This window comes from Phascolarctos cinereus, unplaced genomic scaffold (genome assembly GCF_003287225.1).
Source record: "Phascolarctos cinereus isolate Bilbo 61053 unplaced genomic scaffold, phaCin_HiC Scaffold_5;HRSCAF=322, whole genome shotgun sequence".
In the NCBI taxonomy this organism is placed as follows: Eukaryota; Metazoa; Chordata; class Mammalia; order Diprotodontia; family Phascolarctidae; genus Phascolarctos; species Phascolarctos cinereus.
Window position 1 is genome coordinate 288,410,498 of NW_027555958.1, and position 20,862 is coordinate 288,431,359.

Sequence of the window (20,862 nt, forward strand, 5' to 3'; positions counted from 1 at the left end):
GCTTCTGATCCAGCCCTCCACTGAGACTGCTCTCTCCAAGGCAACCAATGATCCCGCTAAATCCAATGACCTTTTCTCAGCGCTTGTCTTCCTTAGACTCTCTGCAGTTTTCAGTGCTGTTATTTACCTTCTCCTGGAAGATCTCTACCACCCTCCCTCCCTTGGCTTCCATGGCATTGCTCTCTCCTGGTCCTCCTCCCCATCTGTCCTCTGCTCTGTCTCATTCTCTTTATTAATCATCATCCATCCATCTGCCCTCCCTCACCCCAATCCCCTTAGTGTGGGTATTATAGGATCTCCTTTTCTCTACTTTTGCTTCCCCCATAGTAATCTCCTAAACTCCCATGGATTCAGTGATCAGTTCTGTGCAGATGACTCTCCCATCTATATGTCCCACCTTTGTTGTTCAGTTGTGTCCAACTCTTTGTGATTCAATCTGGGGTTTTCTTGGCAAAGATATTTAAAAGGAAAGGCAAGTTGTACATAAGATTTTCAGTTTCACGTGCAATCCTCTTTTTTTTTTCTCAACTCTACTTTATTGGAGCAGCTAGGTGGTACAGTGAATAGAGCCCTGGCCTTGGAGTCAGAAGGACCTGAATTCAAATCTGGCCTCAGACACTTAACACTTACTAGCTGTGTGACCCTGGGCAAGTCACTTAACCCCAATTGCCTCACCAGAAAGCAAAAAAAAAAAAAGGAATTGATCAATTCTACTTTATTATGGAAATTTGAGTTTTATTTCTTAACTTGAGGAAAAAAATAAACACTGAGGCCAAACTGAGGTTGCTCAAGGTAGCTAATAAATGTCTGAGACTGGATTTGAATTCATGAAGATGAGTCTTCCTGATTCCAAACATCTGCTGTGCCACCTAGCAGCCATCTTACCCTTAGCTTTCTCCTGTACTCTAGTCCTGCATTGTTCATTGCTGGTTGAACTGATCATTATTTCACTTTCTTCCTTTTGTACAGCATTAAGTGACTTGCCCAGGGTCACACAGCTAGTAAGTGTCTGAGGCTGAATTTGAACTCAGGTCCTCCTGACTCCAGGGCCAGCACTCCATCCATTGAGCCACCTAGCTGCCCTTGATTGTTACTTCTTATTTAAATTGTTTCTTTCTGGCTTCTTGCAGCACCTTCTCTTTCATCTGGTAATTTTGGAGTTTTGCTACTATATTCCTTGGCGTTGTCAATTTGGGATCTCTTTGAGGTGGTGACCGGTGTATTCTTTCTATGGTTATTTTACCTTCTGGTTCTAGGACTTCAGGGCAGTTTTCCTTTATGATTTCCTGAAATATACTATCCAGGCTCTTTTTTTCATCATGATTTTCAGGTAGTCCAATAATTTTTAAATTGTCTCTCCTAAATCGATTTTCCAGGTTGGTTGTTTTACCGATGAGGTATTTTAAGTTTTCATCTATTTTTTCATTTTTTATGTTTCTGTTTGACTGATTCTTGCTCTCTCATAGAGTCATTAGTTTCCATTTGTCCAATTCTAGTTTTTAACAGATTGTTTTCTTCTGTTAGTTTTTGTACTTCCTTCTCCAATTGGCCAATTGTATTTTTGAGGGATTTGTTTTCTTCAGTGTACTTTTTTTTTTTCAATTGGCCAATTGTATTTTTTAGGGACTCTTCTACCTCTCTCATTAGACTTTTAAAAGCCTTCTTGAGCTCTTCTAAGAAGGCTTTTTGGGCTTCATTACAGTTCATATTCCCTTTTGATGTTGCAGATGTGGGTTTGTTGCCAATGTTGTCCTGTTCAGAATTTCTGTCTTGATCTTTACTCTTCTCATACTATGAATCCATGGTACGTTTCTTTTTACTCATGGTGTTTCTTTATTCCCTGGCCTTTAAAGAGATTGAGCTCTCCTGCTGGGGAACAGAGGGCACTGACCCAAGCTTCTTGTGTTGGGAGCCTGGGTCTTGGTCACTGGCTTTGTGTGCTGGGGCCTCTTATGTTGGCAATTGGAGGCTGTATATAGTTCTGGCAGCTTACCTTGTGTTGGGCTGGAATCAGCAAGGCTGGAACTTTCAGGCAATTCTAGGTTGCCTGCTTTTCCTTTCCTTTAGCTTTCTTCAGCTCCTTTTAGATGGGTGCTGCCGGGTGTTTATCTGCCTGGGGCCCCTTGTAATGCTGCCTCCCTAGTTTCTGCTAATGCACTGGGAGATTCCTTTGCTGTAGAGTGCAGAGGTGCCTGGTGGTTTTCTGAGCTGGTTTCCACTGGTTCCCCTGCCCTCACTGAGGCACTCGGAGGTCCAGGTGTTGCTGTTTGCCTGCTCTACCACCTGGGCTTCAGGATCTCTTCCTGGGGTTCTGACAGCTGTCCTGGTGTTGGGTTGGAATCAGCAAGGCTGGGGCTTTAGGAAAGACTCTAGGTTGTTTTCTTCGGCTCCTTTCAGATGAATGCCACAGGGTGCTCATCCGCCTGGGGCCCTTTGTAGTGCTGCTTCCCTTGTTTTTGCTGAGGCACAGGGAGCCCCCTTTGCTGGGCTGCTGCACTGCTGCTCCCCGTCTTTCTTCTAGTTCAGCTGTTCCGGGGTTGGTTTTTTTTTCCTGGGGTGATATTTTCTGGGTTTTCAGAGGTTGGTAGTGGTAGACGGTGAGAACGACTACTTTTTTTACTCCGCCATCTTGGCTCCTGGAAGCGGAGCCCCTTTGATTGTTACTTCTTGTCAGCAATTCAAACTCAAAATGTTTCAAAAGGAATAATCAACCCACCTTCCTGCCCATTCTCCAAACTTCCCTATTTCTGTGAAGGCTCCACCATCCTTGCATTCACCCAGGTTCATAATCCCTGAGTCATCCTGTTCTTCATTCTCCCTCCCTTCCTCCACCCTCAATCAGCTGTCAAGTCTTTTTTTTTTTTTAGTGAGGCAGTTGGGGTTAAGTGACTTGCCCAGAGTCACACAGCTAGGAAGTATTATGTGTCTAAGGTCGGATTTGAACTCAGGTCCTCCTGAATCCAGGTCCGGTGCTCTATCGACTGTGCCACCTAGCTGCCCCTAACTGTCAAGCCTTGATGATGACACTTCCACATCTCTCCCATCTGTGCCATTGTCTCCACTTAACTGTGTTATTCTCTTAATTCAGATGCTCATGTCTCACCTGAAGCATTGCAGAAGTGTCCTAGTGGATCTCTCTGTATCCAATGTTTCCCCTTTCTAATCTAGCCTCCAAACAGCTGCCTAAGGAGCAGGTCTGACATGGCATTCTTCTGCTCAGAAGCCTTCAGTGGCTCCCAGTGTCTCTAGGATAAACGACAAACCCCTCAGCTGGGAATTTAAGGCCCTTAACTACCTGGCTTCTAACTGTCTTTCACAAACTCTGTGTTAACCAGACTGAACTACCAGCAGTTTCCTGGAGTGTACACCCTGTCTCCTACCACGCGTCTGTCTAGCATGTCTTTGTGGCTGGAATTCACATCTGCTTCTCCAGTCCTTGTCTTCTCTTAATGCTTAGTTCAGGGACCACTTCAGCTGAAAAGAAAAGCAATAGCTAGCATTAACATAGCTCTTTAAAGTTGGTTAAATGCTTACACGGGCTGCTTCATTACTTCAGAACAGTCCTGCGAGGTATTCTCACTTTACAGATGTGGAAACTGAGGCAGACAGAGGTTAAGTGACTTACCCAAGGTCACAAAGCTAGTAAAGCGTCTGAGTCTAGATTTGAATTCAGATCTTCCTGACTCCAAGTCCAGTACTCTTTCCACTCTACCACTCAGCTGCTCCTAGATCCCCATTTCTTATATGCATGAATAAATTAATTAATGGATGAAAAAGCATTTATTAAGCATTTATAGCAGGGGCACAGTGAATGGAGTGAATGGGCCTGAAGTCAAGAAGACCCGAGTTAAAATCTTGCCTCAGACACTTACTAGATATGTGACCCTGAGTAAGTTTGCCTCAGTTTCCTTATCTGTAAAAATGAGCTGGAGAAGGAAATGGCAACCCACTCCAGTATCTTTGCCAAGAAAATTCCAAGTGGAGTCACAAAGAGTCAGACACAACTGAAAGAACCAAACGACAACACAGCACCTGCTATGTTCTAAGCACTGGGATACAAATACAAAAGTGATCCTGTCTGCCTTCAGAGAGCTTACTTTCTACTAGGGGGAGACACCGTATAGAGGAATGGTGGCCAAGGAAGGGTGTTTCATTTCGGGGGTCCCAGAGATGGTGAGAGGAGCCGTGGTGAAGTTCACTGCCATATTGACATGACCTTCATAGAGACAAAGGCAGTAGTGTTGATTTGATTACGCCTCAGTACAACAGCTGGATAGGGTGGGCTGTGCTCTAGTCATGCTGGGGCAGGAAATAATTGGGGGTGAAATGGGGTCTATGGAGCCTTCCCTGATGTACCCAGCCATTAGTGCCCTTTCCTTCCTCAAATGACCCTGTGTTACCCATGGATGTGTTTTCTCCACACAGTAAATTCCTTGAGGGTATTTTGTTTTATTCTTGTACATCCCCAGCACCTAGCAAGGTACCTTGCACGGATAGTGGTTTGTCATACCTTGGGCCCTCAGCCCCCTGGCATGGAAACAACTTTTCTGGGAATCTTCTCTCCATTCAGTCTAATAGAACTCATGTTGACCCTTCGTCACGGCCCCCTAACCCAGGCAGTTCCTCAGCCCTGGTACAGAAGGTCTGCTAGGCAGCAGGCCCTGAGGGCTAGAGATGGCTCAAGGTAGCCGAGGAATGTGAACGTCAGACAGACTCCATGTACCTCTCCTTGCCACCGTCCCAGTGGAGGTGCTTTGGGGAGCAGGAGAGGGCAAAGGGAAGGTGTCTGAAGAGGAATGCTCACATCCCTAGTGTTCCCTTCTGACCCAGCACTGGGCTTTTGGGGTCAAGAAAATAAACAGTGAAGAGGGCAAGGGACTTCACGTTGGTGCCATTCCAGAGGAACTGAGACAAGTGGTTCTAAATGCCAATCCTCGCAAATCTCTGAATTTCCTCATTCTGAACATAGCTCTGCTCTGCTCAGGGGGAAAGCTAGCTTCATGCCTCAGGGAGAGGAGAATGGGCAGGTGAACACAGTAAGGGCAGGCTAAAAACGTAGGCCTAGGGCACCTCTGCTGGGGCTGTCAGGGAGGTAGACCTGGTACCCTTCTAGGTACCCTATCAGAGTAGGCTATACCTACGAGCAGAGTACTCGGGGGGGCAGAGAGTGAGAGTAACCTCCCGGGTGCTTTTGGAATTTAGAGATGGACATATGCCTTGAGTGGCACTAAGCTGATGGTCAGTAAAGCACCCGTAGCTGCCCTCCTTCCCCTGTCACTCAGGGCAGCACCCTCCCCACAGGCAGCACAAGACTGGGCCCACCCTGGTCCATCCCACTCAACCTGAGGAAGCCAGGAGCCACATTGGAAATGGAGGATTAGAACCAGAGCGGATAGCCCAGGGATGACAGATGGTTTCTGGGGTCCTTTCCAGCTCTGGAACTATGACTAGGACCCATAGATTCCCAGATAAGGAACCTTGAGCACATGGGAAGAATTTCTACACCACAGATCAGGCAATTTCCAGTAACAGCAGGTCAGTAGGCAATATGATTTAGGTCAACACAACATGGAAATGTGCAAAGTGGGTTGGGCACATGCCTTATCACTACCGTTTAGAGGAGCCTCACCCTGCATTTGGCTAGGGGTGTATCTTAGGGCTGGCTAGTCTATCTCAAAGAGAGACTATCAGTTGAGAACTTTAAGACTAGAGTAGCAGCAAGGAAGTGCCACTTTTTTGTATTTTTGGCAATGTAATGTGAGGTTTAATCCATGGTTGTTTCAACCCTCTTCCTCCATCATCACTTCTATTTAAAATACACTTTTAACCTTGCCTCCTTTGCATGTTTAGAAATAGGGGCAACTAGGTGGTGCAGTGGATAGAGCACCCAGCCCTGGAGTCAGGAGAACTTGAATTCAAATCCAGCTTCAGACACTTATAAGCTTTGTGACCCTGGGCAAGTCACCTAACCACATTGCCTCAAAAAAAAAGAAAATCTCTTAATGGTCCTTCTTTTGTTATTGTGGGGTTTTTTCTTTCTATTTTTCCCTCCTTTTTTCAGTTGTAATTTATTTTGCTACTTGTGTTTCCTTTGGTTGCTGCATTTGTTTGCTTTTTTTTTGTATTTCTGTTTTTGATGTGCTTGAAAAGCAAATAATCTACTCATTTCTGTGTTTTGTTTTGTTTTTTGCTTTTTGGTGAGGCAGTCGGGGTTAAGTGACTTGCCCAGGGTCACACAGCTAGTAAGTGTCAAGTGTCTGAGGCTGAATTTCAATGAACTCAGGCCCTCCTGACTTCAAGGCCAGAGCTCTATCCACTGCGCCACCTCGGGGCCCATCTGTGTTTTCTTTTGTAAGAATGCTTGAAACATTTCTTTTAATGAATGTCTATTTTTTTTTTATTGCTGATTGGACTCAGGTTTGCAGACTTGGTTTTTTTGGGTTGCCTCAAACTCCTGTGCTCATCAGAATACATTATTCCATTGTATTCTGTGGTTTCTGGCAGTTGCAGAATCGTTTTATGTTATTTGAATTAAGGAAGTGCCATCTTGACCTTTACCATGTATTCATCCCCCACCCTCTGTGGCTGAACATAAACACTCACCATCTTCTTTGCAAACATTTATTGGCAAGTTCTATGCATGAAGGTATGTTTCCTGAGGCCCAGGGTATCCTTGCCTGGTCTTCACCCAGAGTGGAGTAGAGGAGATCAGCATGCACCTCAGTAAACATCCTCTAATCTCTTAGGGGTTGTTACTGGGGTTAGCAGTTGTGGGACTTGGTGGATGTGTGGCATTAAGCTGTGTAAGGCGCCCTTGTGAGGAGACAGGTCTGCCCTTCGTTTGCAGGGCTAGAGAGACAAAAAAAACAACAGGGGTTAAGATTGCTGGCGCCTTCTCTATACTACCTAGTTAATCTCTGAGACGGGGCATAGTACGGGAGAATTACACTAGGAACACACACTAAGGAATTCTCCCTGCTTAGTAGTAGGCCCAACAAGGCAGGGACTTTGGCTTGTCTAGCCTCACCAGGGCCACACTGACTGCAGAAATAAGGACAGGTTTGTATGGCAAACCTCAAGGTTAGGGTACAAGTTTTATGTTTATGGTGGTACAAGTTTTAAGTTCCAGGCCCCCACACCTAACTTAAAAAAAAAGTCAAATGGGCTCTTTTATCCATTGTGAAGTACGAAATAAATGGGCCCCAACAATTCTTTTAGGGATCTCTTTTTAGACAAAATTTACACTAGTTGGTCTATGAATTTCTTCTGAGCCCTGCTTTCATATATTTTTACCCATCCCACTAAATGTTATTTAAAACTCCATCGGAGGAGCGGCTAGGTGGCAAAGTAGATGGAGCACCAGCGCTGGAGTCAGGAAGATCTGAGTTCCAATCTGGCCTCAGACACTTACTGGCTGTGTGACCCTGGGCAAGTCACTTAACCCTGATTGCCTCCCCAAAAGCTCAACAAAAAAACCCAAAAACTCCAGTGGACATGAAGATAACCAGGCTAAGACCTCCTTAAATATACCTTTGGTAGGGCTTTAGGGAGGATCAGAATAGCCTAAAACTGTGTTAGAGAGGCCTGGGAAATAGGAATATGACTGACCATCTGTCAGTTACTATTCCCTTTCTCAAGGAGTCCCAGGCTGTGCCCCTGAGTGGGCCAAAATGGCCCTGCTCAGTTCCTACCTTGTAGCCACAGGACATTTTCTCTCATCTAACCCAACATTCTCAGTTTACCTAGAAGGGAATTAACTTGTCCAAGGACACACAGCTAACTAGTATCAGAGCAGGTCCAGGGACCCTGTTCCCCAGTCCAGTATTCTTTTCACTCCTCTCCATATTTCTGGAAGAGCGTCCTTTTTTTCCCCCTTTATTTATTTATTTTTTTGGCTAGGCAATGAGGTTAAGTGACTTGCCCGGGGTCACACAGCTAGTAAGTGTTGTATGTTTGAGGTCAAATTTGAACTTAGGTCCTCCTGACTCGAGGGCCGTTGCTCTGTCCACTGCACCACCTAGCTGCCCCTGGAAGAGTGTTCTTTAAGGACCAGCTGGGCCCATTCCCTCTTCTAAGCCCGAGGCCCCAGGAGGCAGGTATCAGTCACAGAATCTCAGAAGCCTTGGAGCTCAAAGGGACCTCAGAAACCATCTCAGCCAGCCCATAACGGAGTAAGCATCTCCTTCATAACACATTACAGTTAACACTTCTAACCAGGGAAAGTCACCACCTCCCAAGGCATCTCATTCCACTTTGGTTATAGCCCAATCAGGAAGTTTTTCTTTACATCAAGCTTCAGTTTGTCTCTCTGTAATCCCCCCCCCACCCACCCATTACTCTTAGCTCTCTGGACAACACTGCTCCTGAAAGCTCTTGGGAAATCTGGGGAGGAAACCACTCTGTGGACAAGAAGGTGCCTAGTTGTTTCTGGGCCTGTAGAAGGAACCATAACCATTGTGTCTTCCTCCCCACCTCATATCCCATCCCCACACCTAAGCCACTACTTAAAGCTTATACCAACCCAACTCCCAGAAAAACCTGTCCTGAGGCAAAATCCAGCACATTGTCTGCAGAATCCCAAACCAAGAAGTGCCCCAGTCAAGCCCGGTCTTGACCCTCCACCCCATCCTCCCCCGCTCCCACCCTCCACCCCATCCTCCCCCGCTCCCGAACACTGTCTTTCTCCAGTGTTTGTACCTCTCCCTCCATCCTTTCCTCCCTCTCTGAGGTGCCAGAGTCCATGGGGAAGAGCCAGCCCCAAGCAGCCCAGGGCTGGGGATGAGAGGGAGGAGGAATCCGGGAAGATCAGCCAAATAATTACATGTCACAGAAGCCGCCGTCATCTGAGCGCTCTGCGGTCTTGAAGGGGATTGCCTGTTTTGCCCAGCAGAACCGAGATTCTTTGGTTTGTTCTTCATAGGACCTGGATATAGCAGGAAGGGCAAAAGGGGGTCAGCGCTAAGCAGAAAGGTAGGCACGGTAACCTGTAGGGACCCACAGGTAGACAGGACAGCTGTGAAGCTGATGAATGGGGACCTGCTATCTTGTTTCCTGATAGTAATTGTTTTTTTTCAGTCATTTTTCAGCTGTGTCCAAGTCTTCATGACCCCATTTGAGGTTTTCTTGGCAAAGATACTTGGGGTGGTTTGCCATTTCCTTCTCCAGCTCATTTTTCAGATGAGGAAACTGAGGAAAACAGGGCGAAGTGACTTGCCCAGAGTCACACAGCTAGTAAGTGTCTGAGGCTGGATTTGAACTCAGGAAGATGGGTCTTTTTGACTCCAGGCCCAGCATTCTATCTACGGTGCCACCTAGCTGCCCTATTAGACAGTAAACCCAAGGGCAAAGAGTGTGACTGTTCAGATCACAGATTTAGAGTTGGAAGGGCACTTAGAGAAGATCTAGTCCAGTTCTTTCCTTTTACAGAGAAGGAAACAGGCTGAGCAAGGAAGTGACTTGCCTAAGGTCACCCAGCTCACAGAACTGAGATTTGAACCCCCAGCTCAAAGTCTTAACTCTTCTACATAATCGTATCTGAACTTTGTGTGCTGGAAAAACAGTATATGGTCTTCCCTAGCACTAGCTGAGGGGCAGAGCTTGCATGATCTATCCCTATTAACTAATCTCTGTGCTTGGGCACATGGTCCATGGGAAATTTGTACTATTTGCATGTTGAGAGTGTGGGCGTGGGGTAGAGAGAGGTGATGCTGGGTAGTAGGAGAAATAAATGGGGCAGCTAGGTGGTGCAGTGGAAAGACCACCGGCCCTGAAGTCAGGAGGACCTGAGTTCAAATTTGATCAGACCAAACACTTGACACTTACTAGCTGTGTGACCCTGGGCAAGTCACTTAACCCCAATTGCCTAGCAAAAAAAAAAAAAGTGGGGGGGAGGGCAGCTAGGTGGTACAGTGGATAGAGCACCAGCCCTGGATTCAGGAGAACCTGAGTTCAAATCCGGCCTCAGACACTTGACACTTACTAGCTGTATGACCCTGGGCAAGTCACTTAATCCCATTGCCTAGCCAAAAAAAAAGAAATAAATTCCAGTGGCTCTCTATCATCTCCAGGATCAAATGCAAAATGCTCTGTTTGGCATTCAAAGCCTTTCATAAACCTTTCTACCTCTCCAGTCTTCTTACGCCTTACTCCCTTGACATGTATTCTTCTATCCAGTGGCACTGGCCTCCTGGCTGTTCCAGGAGAAGGACACTCCATTTCTCAGCTCTGGGCATTTTCTCTGGCTGTCCCCCATGCTGGGAACATTCTCCCTCCTTTGCTCCAGCTGTTGCTGTCGGCTTCTGTTAAGTCCCAATAAACTCCCACCCTCTATAGGAAGCCTTCCCTAACTCCTCAATTCCAGTGCCTGCTCTCTGTTACTTCCAATATATAATTTGTTTGCATGTTGTTTCCCCCATTAGATCGTAAGCTCCTTAAGGGCAGGGACTATCTTTTGCCTCTTTCTTGTATCCTCAGTGCCACAGTGCCTGACACACAGTAGGCGCTTAATAAATGTTTATTGATTGCCCAGAGATCGAGTGTTCTGCAGTGCTGCTTTGACCCAGTGACTGCTCACCCACTCAACAGTGTAGGGAGATGGGTGGTTCTGTGCTACCTGGATACTCACTTTCCTTGGTTGGGATTACAGGAAGCCTTGTCTCCAACCGTCCCTTGTAAATATGTCCATCCAGGCCCAAGATGTCCACCTCATGCTGTAAGGACATACTTTCGTCACCATGGCAGCGCCTAGGACTTCCCATCCTCAGGCTGCCAACTTGCATCAGCCACACATATCTACATAAGGAGTTTTTGACCTTTTTTTGTGTCATGGACAAAAAACTCTATGGACCCCTGTTCAGAATAATATTTCATATGCACAAACCAAAATATACAAAACTACAAAGGAATTCAATAACAGTGATATATAGTTATACAAAAATGTTTTTTAAGTAAGTTCATAGACCCTAGGTTAAGAACCCCTGAACTAGGGGTAGCTAGGTGGCACAGTGGATAGAGCTCTGGCCTTGGAGTCAGGAGGACCTAAGTTCAGATCCGGCCTCAGACACATGACACTAGCTGTGTGACCCTGAAAAGTCACTTAACTCCAATCGCCTCACCAAAAAGCAAAAAAAAAAAAAAGAGCTCCTGGGTTAGAGGAAGGGTAGGGGTGCGGTAGGGATCTCCCCTACAACTCTCTCCTCCCCCTTCCCACCCACTCCATGAACAAAGTCATCTGTATGGCTTCAGGAAGACATGGGTCAGAGTGACAAGGGAGATGAGAACTTCCTGTAAGTGAAGCCTAGGAGACACAAGAGCTTTGCATACCTTAAGGTCTATGGTTCTAAGGCAGGTAAGTCCTGTATACCCTTGCCCCTTTCCTGTGCAGTTCCGCCTAGTTTTAATGCCCCCATACCTTCAAGGAGGCCTGTATATCTTCTGCAGGGTAGATACAGTGAGCCAAGTGCTGTAAGCGGCCGTAGCGGCGGTAGGGGAAGGTGAGTGTATGGCTACCACCACAGCGACGTGACACTGACATGTAGGAGTAGTCTGGCATATCTTGAAGCCTGTGAGAGACGACACCCAAGGGGTCACAAGGGAACCCTAAGCAGGGTGATGGAGCAAGATGTACTGCTCGCCTCGCAGGGGCGGTAGATGAGCTGAACGGCTCTCTTTGGAGAGTCAGTGGCTGATGGCTACTCTATGCTCCCCTCCCAGTAGAAGGGAGCAGGGACAGCCCATAGATTGGCAGGAGGTATAAAAAGTATAGCATAAAAAGGGCCATGTCCCAGTTAGAAGAGCTGTGCTCAAGAAGCATGGTGAACTGGGGACACGCAAACTACTTATTTTTATATATATATATATATATATATATATTTTGCCTTTCTTTGTATCTTTAACAGTACAGTCTCTGGTGCTTAATGTTAACTGGTTGACTGACATACCACCTAAACAAAAAAAAATGCGGGATCAACATGAATCAACCACACACACACACACACACACACACACACACACACACACACACATATACACACACAGAGTATATGCGAAAAAGTGAGCAAAGAAAACTAACTACATCCCAACCCTCTCATTTTCCCTGTTATTCTGGACAGACACACAGACTTCAGTTTTTTCTTTCATTTTTTCCCCAGCAGTAGGGTAGGGAGTAGGGCTATGGGGTCTTGACTGGTGAAAGCCATAACAAGGCCATAGTGACCAGTGTAAGACCTTGTGTGTCTGGACATCTACCGAACAGACAAACGCCATGGGATCAGAGGCTGAATAAGAACCTTGAGGGGTCTGGAGCACTCCAGATACTCTATCAGAATGGCAAGGGTTATCCCAGGACTTTTGTCTCACCTCTAAGCACCTGCCTCCTCGGGGTACAGGGGTTGGGGTGGGGAGGGGCCCTGCCTTCCCATGGTCCATCCTACCGTTTGTAGTAAGAGGAACCAAGGCACTGGGCCTGGATCAGCTCCCTGATCATCTGGCTGCTGGCCTTGACTGAGCCTCCAAAATGAATCTGCACCTTCTCTATGTCCATCAGCATTTTGGAGTGCATGGAATGTAGGCGGCCCACGCTCCGCTCCAGCTGTCCCAGCTCCGAACGTTGGAAGGCAGTGCCCAACCTCATGCTGGGGGTGGTACGGTACAGAAGAGAGAAGGGCTGTCAGCCTCTGTCCTAAAGCAAGCTGTGGGAGGTGGTCTGATCCATTCACCCCATCCCTAACCAGACCAGCTATTGCTGAGCCCAGGTTAGGGCTGCATTTCTGGATATTCCATATTCCTAGTTCAGCTCCCTGAAATTTCACCCAAACCCCAGAATAAGGAGATATTTCCTCTAAACAATAGAGACCTCTGTCAGAAACCCTCTATTCAATTCTATTGCATTCTCTTTCTTTATTGGAGACCTACTGTGTGCCAGGCACTGTAGTTGGCAGTATGAGACAAAATAAATACAAATAGCACCCACCTTAAAAGTCAATATGGTAAAATGGAAAGAGCTTTGTATACAAGGGCAGAAGATTCTAGTCTCAGCCGTATGATCTTGGACACAGCCTTTTTTTTTCCTACCTTTTTTAAAAAAATTTATATAAATTTATTTATTTTAGTTTTTAACATTTACTTCCACAAGATTGAGTTCCAAATTTTTACCCCATCTCGCCCCTCCTCCCCAACCCAAGATGGCATGCATTCTGAATACCTTCCCCTAGTCCGCCTCTTTCTACTCTCCCCTTCTCTTATCCCCTTCCCCTTCTATTTTCCTGTAGGGTAGGATAGATTTCTGTACTCCATTTCCTGTATTTCTTATTTCCCAGTTACGTGTGAAAACATTTTTTTTAAAACATGTGTTTTTAAAACTTAGGGTTCCAAATTTTCTCCGTTCCTCCCTTCCCACCCACCCTTGGACAAAGCTTTTTAACTTACTTCTTCTGGGTTGACTTTTTTTATCCGTAAAGAGAGGCTAATAGCTCACATTTCTCCACTGTTTTAAGGTTCTCCTTCTCAAGTGTCCTTCCTACAACAACACACTACAGGAGGTAGTTCCTACTCTTTCAGGGCCTATGTTCCAGGGTGGTTGTGAGGATTAGATGAGCTAAGGCAGGAAAACAGTTTTGTTTTCTAAAATGCAAGGGAAATTGAGTTGTTGTGGTTTTTAGTCCACTATTCAAATATTCTCTGTTGGAGAAGGAAAGGCACAGAAGAAGTAACTGGATAGTGATACATATGGAAATATACATATTTACATATGATACATGGAAAGCTCCATTATTGGCTCAGTGATAGTCCTCCACTTCAGCCAGCAACCCCTGTGACTTCCTTGGGCATTTCTCGTCCTCATTCCCCCCATCAGCCCTCTGTAGAAGATCTACCTGTTGTCCTAGAAGTCTTTCTTGTTTTCTCTTCATTGTTTTTTTTTGGGGGGGGAGGAGTAATCAATTTTCCACTTTTATTGTCATCAAAAGAAAGAGGAGAGAACATAGCACAAGACAGGTTACCATAAGATGTTACATTTCATATAATTGGTCCAGAAGAGCAATGATGAACCACACCATCTACCTCCTACAGAGGTGACAGACTTAAGACACAAAGAAATATATTTTTTGGACATGGCCAGTGCAGGAATTTGTTTTGTTTGACTGTGTTTTTTGTTACATGTTTTTCTTTTCTTTCTTTTTTTTTTCCAATAAGGAAATGAGGTAGCAGGGAGGGAAAACAGATTTTTTGTTGTTGTTGTTCATTGAAAACCACTTAATTTAATTTAAAAAATAAATTTAATGTTGTGGGGTATCACAGCAGATAGGGAGTATTCTGTAAATGTTTGTGAATGAATAAACTGACTGAATGTACGATGATTTAGACAAGGTAAAAAGCATACACAGAAGCCCACTGTATATTCTGCATAAGAAAGCACTGGTCATAGTGCAACATCTTATACCCTACACCAAGATACAGTCAAAATGGGTACATGATTTAAATATAAAGACTGATACTATAAGCAAATTAGAAGAGCAAGGAATAGCTTACCTATCAGATCTATGGTGAAGGGAAGAATTTATGACTAAACAAGAGATAGAGAGCACTATGAAATGCAAAATGGACAATTTTGATTACATTAAATTGAAAAGTTTTTGCACAAACAAAGCCAATGCAACCAAGATTAGAAGGGAAGCAGAAAGCTGGGAAATAATTTTTTTACAGCCAGTGTCTCTGATAAAGGCTTCACTTCTAAAATATATAGAGAACTAAGTCAAATTTATAAAAATACAAGTCATCCCCCAATTAATAAATAGTCAAAGGATATGAACAGGCAGTTTTCAGAGGAAGAAATTAAAGCTATCTATAGTCATATGAAAAAATGCTCTAAATCACTATTGATTAGAGAATGCAAATTAAAACAACTCTGAGGAACCACATCACACCTATCAGATTGGCTAACACAACAAAACAGGAAAATGAGAATTGGTGGATATGGAAAAATTGGAACGTTAATGCATTGTTGGTAGAGTTTGGAACTGATCCAACCATTCTGGAGAGCAGTTTGGAACTATGCATGCCCACAGGGCTAAAAAACTGTGCATATCCTTTGATCCAGCAATAGCACTTCTAGGGCTGTATCCCGAAGAGATCATACAAATGGGAAAAGGACCCACATGTACAAAAATATGCATAGTAGCTCTTTTTGTGGTGGTAAAGAATTGGAAATCGAGGGAATGGTTGTGGTATATGAATGTAATGGAATGCTATTGTGCTATAACAAATGACAAGCAGGCAGACTTCAGGAAAACCTGGAAAGACTTGTATGAACTGATGCTGAGTGAAATGAGCATAACCAGGAGAACATTGTAACAGCCACATTGTGGGATGACTGACTTTGATAGACTTAGCTCTTCTCAGCAATGCAAGATCAAAGACATCTCCAAAAGGCTCACAATGGAAAACCCTATCCACCTCCAGAGAAAGAACTATGGATTCTGAATTCAGATGGAAGCATACTATTTGCTCTCCTTCTCTTTTATTGTTTTGTTTTGTTTCTTCTTTCTCATGGTTCCTCCCATTAGTTCTAATTCTTCTTTACATTATGACTAATGTGAAAACATGCTTAATATGAATGTGTAAGTAGAGCCTATATCAGATTGCATGCCATCTTGGGGAAGGGAGAGAAGAGAGAGGAGGAGGAAATTTAAAACTCAAAATCTTATGGAAGTGAATGTTGAAAACTAAAAATAAATAATTAATTTTAAAAAAGAGAAAAAAAAAACCAAAGCACTGGGTCATGGAGTCAGGAGACCTGGGTTCAAGTCCCAACTCAGCCACTTAACCATTTATGTAACCTTGAGATAGTCACTCTACCTTTGTGGGCCTCAGTTTTCTTTTTTTTTCTTTTTTTTTTGGCAACTGGGGTTAAGTGACTTGCCCAGGGTCACACAGCTAGTGAGTTCCAAGTGGTGTTTGGTCTGAGGCCAGATTTGACTCCCACTGAGCCACCTAGCTGCCCCTCCTCAGTTTTCTTATTTGTAAAGTGGGGATAATAATACCTGCTCTGCTTTCTTCACATAGCGTTCTTGTGGGGAATCAGATGAGCTAATGTACCGTCATCAATTGTTAGATCCGAAAGGGATTTCAGAGATCCCCTGGTCCAAATTCCACCCATCCCTCTCACCCATTTAACAGATGAAGTAAGGTATAATGATTCAATAATTAATGCTATGGGGAGTCTAGAGAGCGACAGATTGGTATTATGGGGATTTCCCAATGGCAACCTGGTGCTCCAGTTAGAACTGTCTCCTCATCATCCCTGAAACACTAGCTTCCTGACCTTTGCTTGTGCTATCTCACCTAAGTGTGCCTTCCCTCTTCAGTTCATCTAACTCCTTGAGGGACCCGATAAAGACTCACCTCTTCCATAAAGCCTTCCCTGATCACTGGCCAAGAGGGATGACCCCTCTATTCTCCAATACTCTTTGTACCACCCAACATCACACTTAATCAGGTCCTATCCAATATTATTATGTCAGTGTGTGTGTGTATGTGTGTGTGTGTGTGTGTGTGTCTGCCTTTGTTTTCCCAAGTTGATTAGAAATTGATTTGAAGGATGATGTCATTTACTTCCATAATATCTGAGAACACCTAGCACAATGCTAATGGAATAATTATATATAATGGAATAATTAATGTAGGAACTCAATACTTGTGTGAACTAAATTGAATCTTTTTTTTTTTTGAGGCACTTGGGGTTAAGTGATTTACCCAGGGTCCTACAGCTAATGAGTGTCAAGTGTCCAAGGGTGGATTTGAACTCAAGTCCTCCTGACTCCAGGGCTGATGCCCTAGCCATTATGCCATTTAGCTGCCCCTAAATTGAATTTTTTAATGCCTCCAGACTTAGTCATAGCTAGCAACCTTTTCCTCCTTGCTCCCCTTCTGTTCAGCCAACGACTATGGTCAAACTGCACATACCTCAGCATAGGCCTACCTCACCTTGTCAATGGCTAATTTAAGTGCGACTCTTCCTGTTAACCAGGATTTTAATTCTAAACTGTGAACTGAGCCCCAATCACTAGCCCTACTGATTTCCAAACCAGTTATATACTTACAGAGGTTGGGGGAACTAAGTCATAAGCATACCTAAGACTAGCATACCTTTCAGCAGAGCCCCAGAGGCCCTACACAAGGGATGGTAGCTCTCCATGACCTCCAAGATGAAATAGAAAATCTTCTGTTCAGCTTTTAAAGCCTTTCATAATCTGGCCCCTTCTTATCTCTCTAGCCTTCTCTCTCTTTAAGGACCTCTGTGACCCAGTAGGGTCAGCTAGGTGGTGTAACAGATAGAGCACTGGGCTCATCTTCCTGAGTTCAAACCCCACCTCAGACACGTATTAGCTGTGTGACCCTGGGCAAGTCACTTAACTCTTTTTTCTCAGTTTCTTCATCTGTAAAATGAGCTGGAGAAGGAAATGACAAACCGTTCAGTATCTCTGCCAAAAAAACCAAAACCAAAAAACAAAAACCCAAATGGGGTCACAAAGAGTTGGAAGTGACTGAAAAAAAAAAATGTGACCTAAGGGCAGCTAGGTGGTACAGTAGATAGAGCAACAGCCCTGGAGTCAGGAGGACCTGAGTTCAAATCTGACCTCAGACACTTGACACTTACTAGGTGTGTGAACCCCAATTGCCTTGCCAAAAAAAAAAAAGTAACCCAGTAACACTGGTAGGCATTTCACCTCCCAGTATGCTCTCTCCCCTCTCACCTGGTTCCCTGGCTTCCTTCAAGATTTGAGCTCAAATCCCATCTTCATGATTGGACTGCCCATGCCTTCCCTCTGAGATTACTTTGCATTTAAAATCTATATCTTGTATGTATGCAGTCATTTGCATGTTGTCTCCTCTATTAGAATGTGAGCTCCTTGAGGGCAGGGGATCATGTTTTGACTTTCTTTGTAAACCCACTTACCACAGTGCCTGGCATATAGTAAGTGTTTAATAAATGCTTGTTAATTGATCCCTATAAATGCTTGTTTATCTGCCCCCCCCATCCTCGGTTTCCCTTCTCCCCTCCCATAACTCTATCACCCTAAATGATGAGTTTAATTGTAACTCAAGGTGAGTTGTCTGAAGGGTATAAATGAGTATGGGGGTGGACTTAGCCTTAGCAGAGAATAGACCATAAAGAGAGGTCCTGTAGGACATATAGCTAGATCCCTGGGGGGGGGCTGGACTAGGGAAGGTTTCCACTTCTTTAATGATTCAATCATTTCCGGTTCTCCAGGCCTCATCCCCACAAAGCAACAAATCCTTTGACCCCAATTCCAAAGTACTTCACCCCAGGCCTCTAGAAAGGATTCTACCTTTGATATCCCCATCCAAAGCCCCTTCTTCAGGCAGAGCCGTCCCATACTTGCGGCTTTGCTGTCGGACTTGCTCCAATTCGTAGATGGTGTATGGACGGTTAGAACGATGTGCTGGCAGTCCTGGGCCACTAGGCACTGAGGGAATGATCCTGTCCATGGGGAGTGCGAACAACATATGAGAAATCCGGATGACCTAAAATCCACTCAGGGTTCCCACAACCCCTGCAAGTTCACTTGGCAGGAGGTGGGGGTAGGGGGAGGGGAGGGGGGAGTGAGCACTCTCCTCTACTATGTTATTCATCTATTCTTCTAGACAATTTGTGTCCTGTAATGATGGGTAAAGGCCCATGTCTTTTCTGACATGGGGTACTATCTCTGCTTCAAGAGCCACCTTGGATAGTGGCACAGTTGGCCTTTACCATTCTGGTCTTCTCTGTCCTGTCCATTTTATGGTGGTGAGAGTGGCTAAATAACTCACCCCAGAGATGTTACTTATGGCTTGGACTTTGCCTAAGAACTTGAACAAATATCCAATAAAGCTCCTATTTCATTAAAAAAAAAAGCCCCTGGTATCCCCTAGAAGATCATTCCTTCCCTATACCCTCATCCATCTGCTTAATGCACCTTCCCAGGTACAAGGAAGCAGATGGTCTTCACACCAGGTATAAATATGCACATAATAATGATAATAACTTATATAGTGCTTTAAGGTCTATAAAGCATTTTACATTTGTCTCAATATGGGAGCTGGAAGGAAAAACAGGAGACAGAAGAGAATGAAGAGAGGAGAGTAAGGGAGACTTAAGGAATTGGAAAGAGACTCCCTCCTTCCCACAAATGAGGTCTGTAACAGGGTGAAGTGGTGGTATATGGCACTCACTGTCCAGATATAGCTGTTTCCAAGGGCCGGTTGCATGAGAGACAATGGAAATGTGCCAAAACCTGCCTATTGGGATAGAAACTGAGGGTAAATCCTCTTGCACATCACATTATGTGAAAGACAAAAGACACTGGTGGAATTTCCTTATCCACACTCCAAGAACATTGCTCAATCCTGGGACAAGAAAGCAGAGAGCAGACAAGTTGGAAATTAAGACTATGTAAGAATAACCCTCTTCCCAGCCCTGGAGGACATGCTAGAGATCAGGGTGGGTGGCATCTGCTCATACACAAGATGGTCACATACACAAATGTGTACACACACATCTGTGGCATTTAAAAAATCTGAAAGGCATAGTTTCTGGGTAATTTAATCATTTTATTAATAAGGTGAGCTTGTTTATTAATAAAATGAGGACAGTGAAACTCTCGAATGCCAATGACACCTTCTGGCTGTGAGCTCACAGTTTATACGCCCTTGGAAGGGTGGGTGTTTCTGAGGGTGGCAATCAACTCTGATCGGTTAACAAGTGATAAGAAAATTAATATTACAATGGGAGGTAGGCTATATTGCAATGAGGATCTTGGGGTACATGACTTGGATCACCCAAATCTTGGTCAAAGAGACTTATCTATTTCCATATCACCTGTCTGACAAAAAGGACAATCCACATTTTCCCAGACCTGTCTGTGTAAATACAATGAGCAGGAAACTTCCCATTAGCCTAAACTTAGAATTTCTTTTGCTGTCTTTGAGAAGGATTTCCCACACTGGTTGATTTCTGGATGAGGAAGTAGAAAAGGAGAAAAACCTTGGTCTTGAATCAATAATTAGTTATTAATACAAGAAAGAAATAATCATTTCTCTCACATCCATAAACAACTGTGCACTCCAGCAAATTCACATTCATACATGTACACATCAGTCAGATTTCTCCCTACGGGTGCCACCTCTTCTTTCTGATATTCAGATCTCTTTCAGGTAGTGATCGGTGGATTCTTTCAATTTCCATTTTACCTTCCAGTTCCAGGACACTGGGGCAGTTTTCCTTTATAATTTCTTGGAATAGGATGTCTAGGCTCTTTCTTTGATCATGGCTTTCAGGTAATCGAATAATTTTTAAATTATTTCTCCTTGACACATCTTTTCTCTCAGAAGGAAAAGCGGACTGACAAAGAAGAGGTCTGCCATAGCTCATCCCAGCTGGACCCTAACGTGCTCTCTGCATATTTGGGAACTGTGCTTACCTAGGGTTATCTATAGATTCACAGGTGATTTGCTAGTGCCCTCTAGTGGCCCAACACAGAAGCTGGGACCTGGGCTCTGTTACCTTTCAGGTTTCCCAGGGCACCATATTTATGATTTTGAAGGAAAATAGTCTCTCACGCTAGGGTTCTCCACTTTAACCCCACTTATGCAGGGAGGTAGAGCCGTGCCCCAATATTACCAATTCTTTGGTGGTTCTGGATATCTAAATGTGCTCTCCTACTTTTTTTTTTGGCTAGGCAATGGGGTTAAGTGACTTTCCCTGGGTTACACAGCTAGTTCATGTTATGTGTCTGAGGCCGGATTTGAAGCTCTCCTACTCTTACCATACAGTTAAGTGCAGAGAGAGCCTGGGGAGCGAAACCC

At 44.5% G+C, this 20,862-nt stretch overlaps 1 protein-coding gene across 1 annotated transcript in view; it reads right to left on the reverse strand.

The window, feature by feature from the left end:
- Nucleotides 1-6,681: 6,681 nt before the first annotated feature.
- The window catches only part of QRICH2 (glutamine rich 2), a 30,336-nt gene continuing 16,155 nt past the window's right edge, over nt 6,682-20,862 (reverse strand). The window contains exons 12-18 of the mRNA XM_078155744.1: nt 19,231-19,296; nt 18,398-18,499; nt 12,432-12,632; nt 11,411-11,561; nt 10,625-10,709; nt 8,822-8,923; nt 6,682-6,849 (exon numbers count right to left, since the gene is read on the reverse strand). Coding sequence (XP_078011870.1) covers nt 6,743-6,849; nt 8,822-8,923; nt 10,625-10,709; nt 11,411-11,561; nt 12,432-12,632; nt 18,398-18,499; nt 19,231-19,296 — 814 coding nt within the window. The 3' untranslated portion in view covers nt 6,682-6,742. The remainder of the gene's footprint in view (nt 6,850-8,821; nt 8,924-10,624; nt 10,710-11,410; nt 11,562-12,431; nt 12,633-18,397; nt 18,500-19,230; nt 19,297-20,862) is intronic.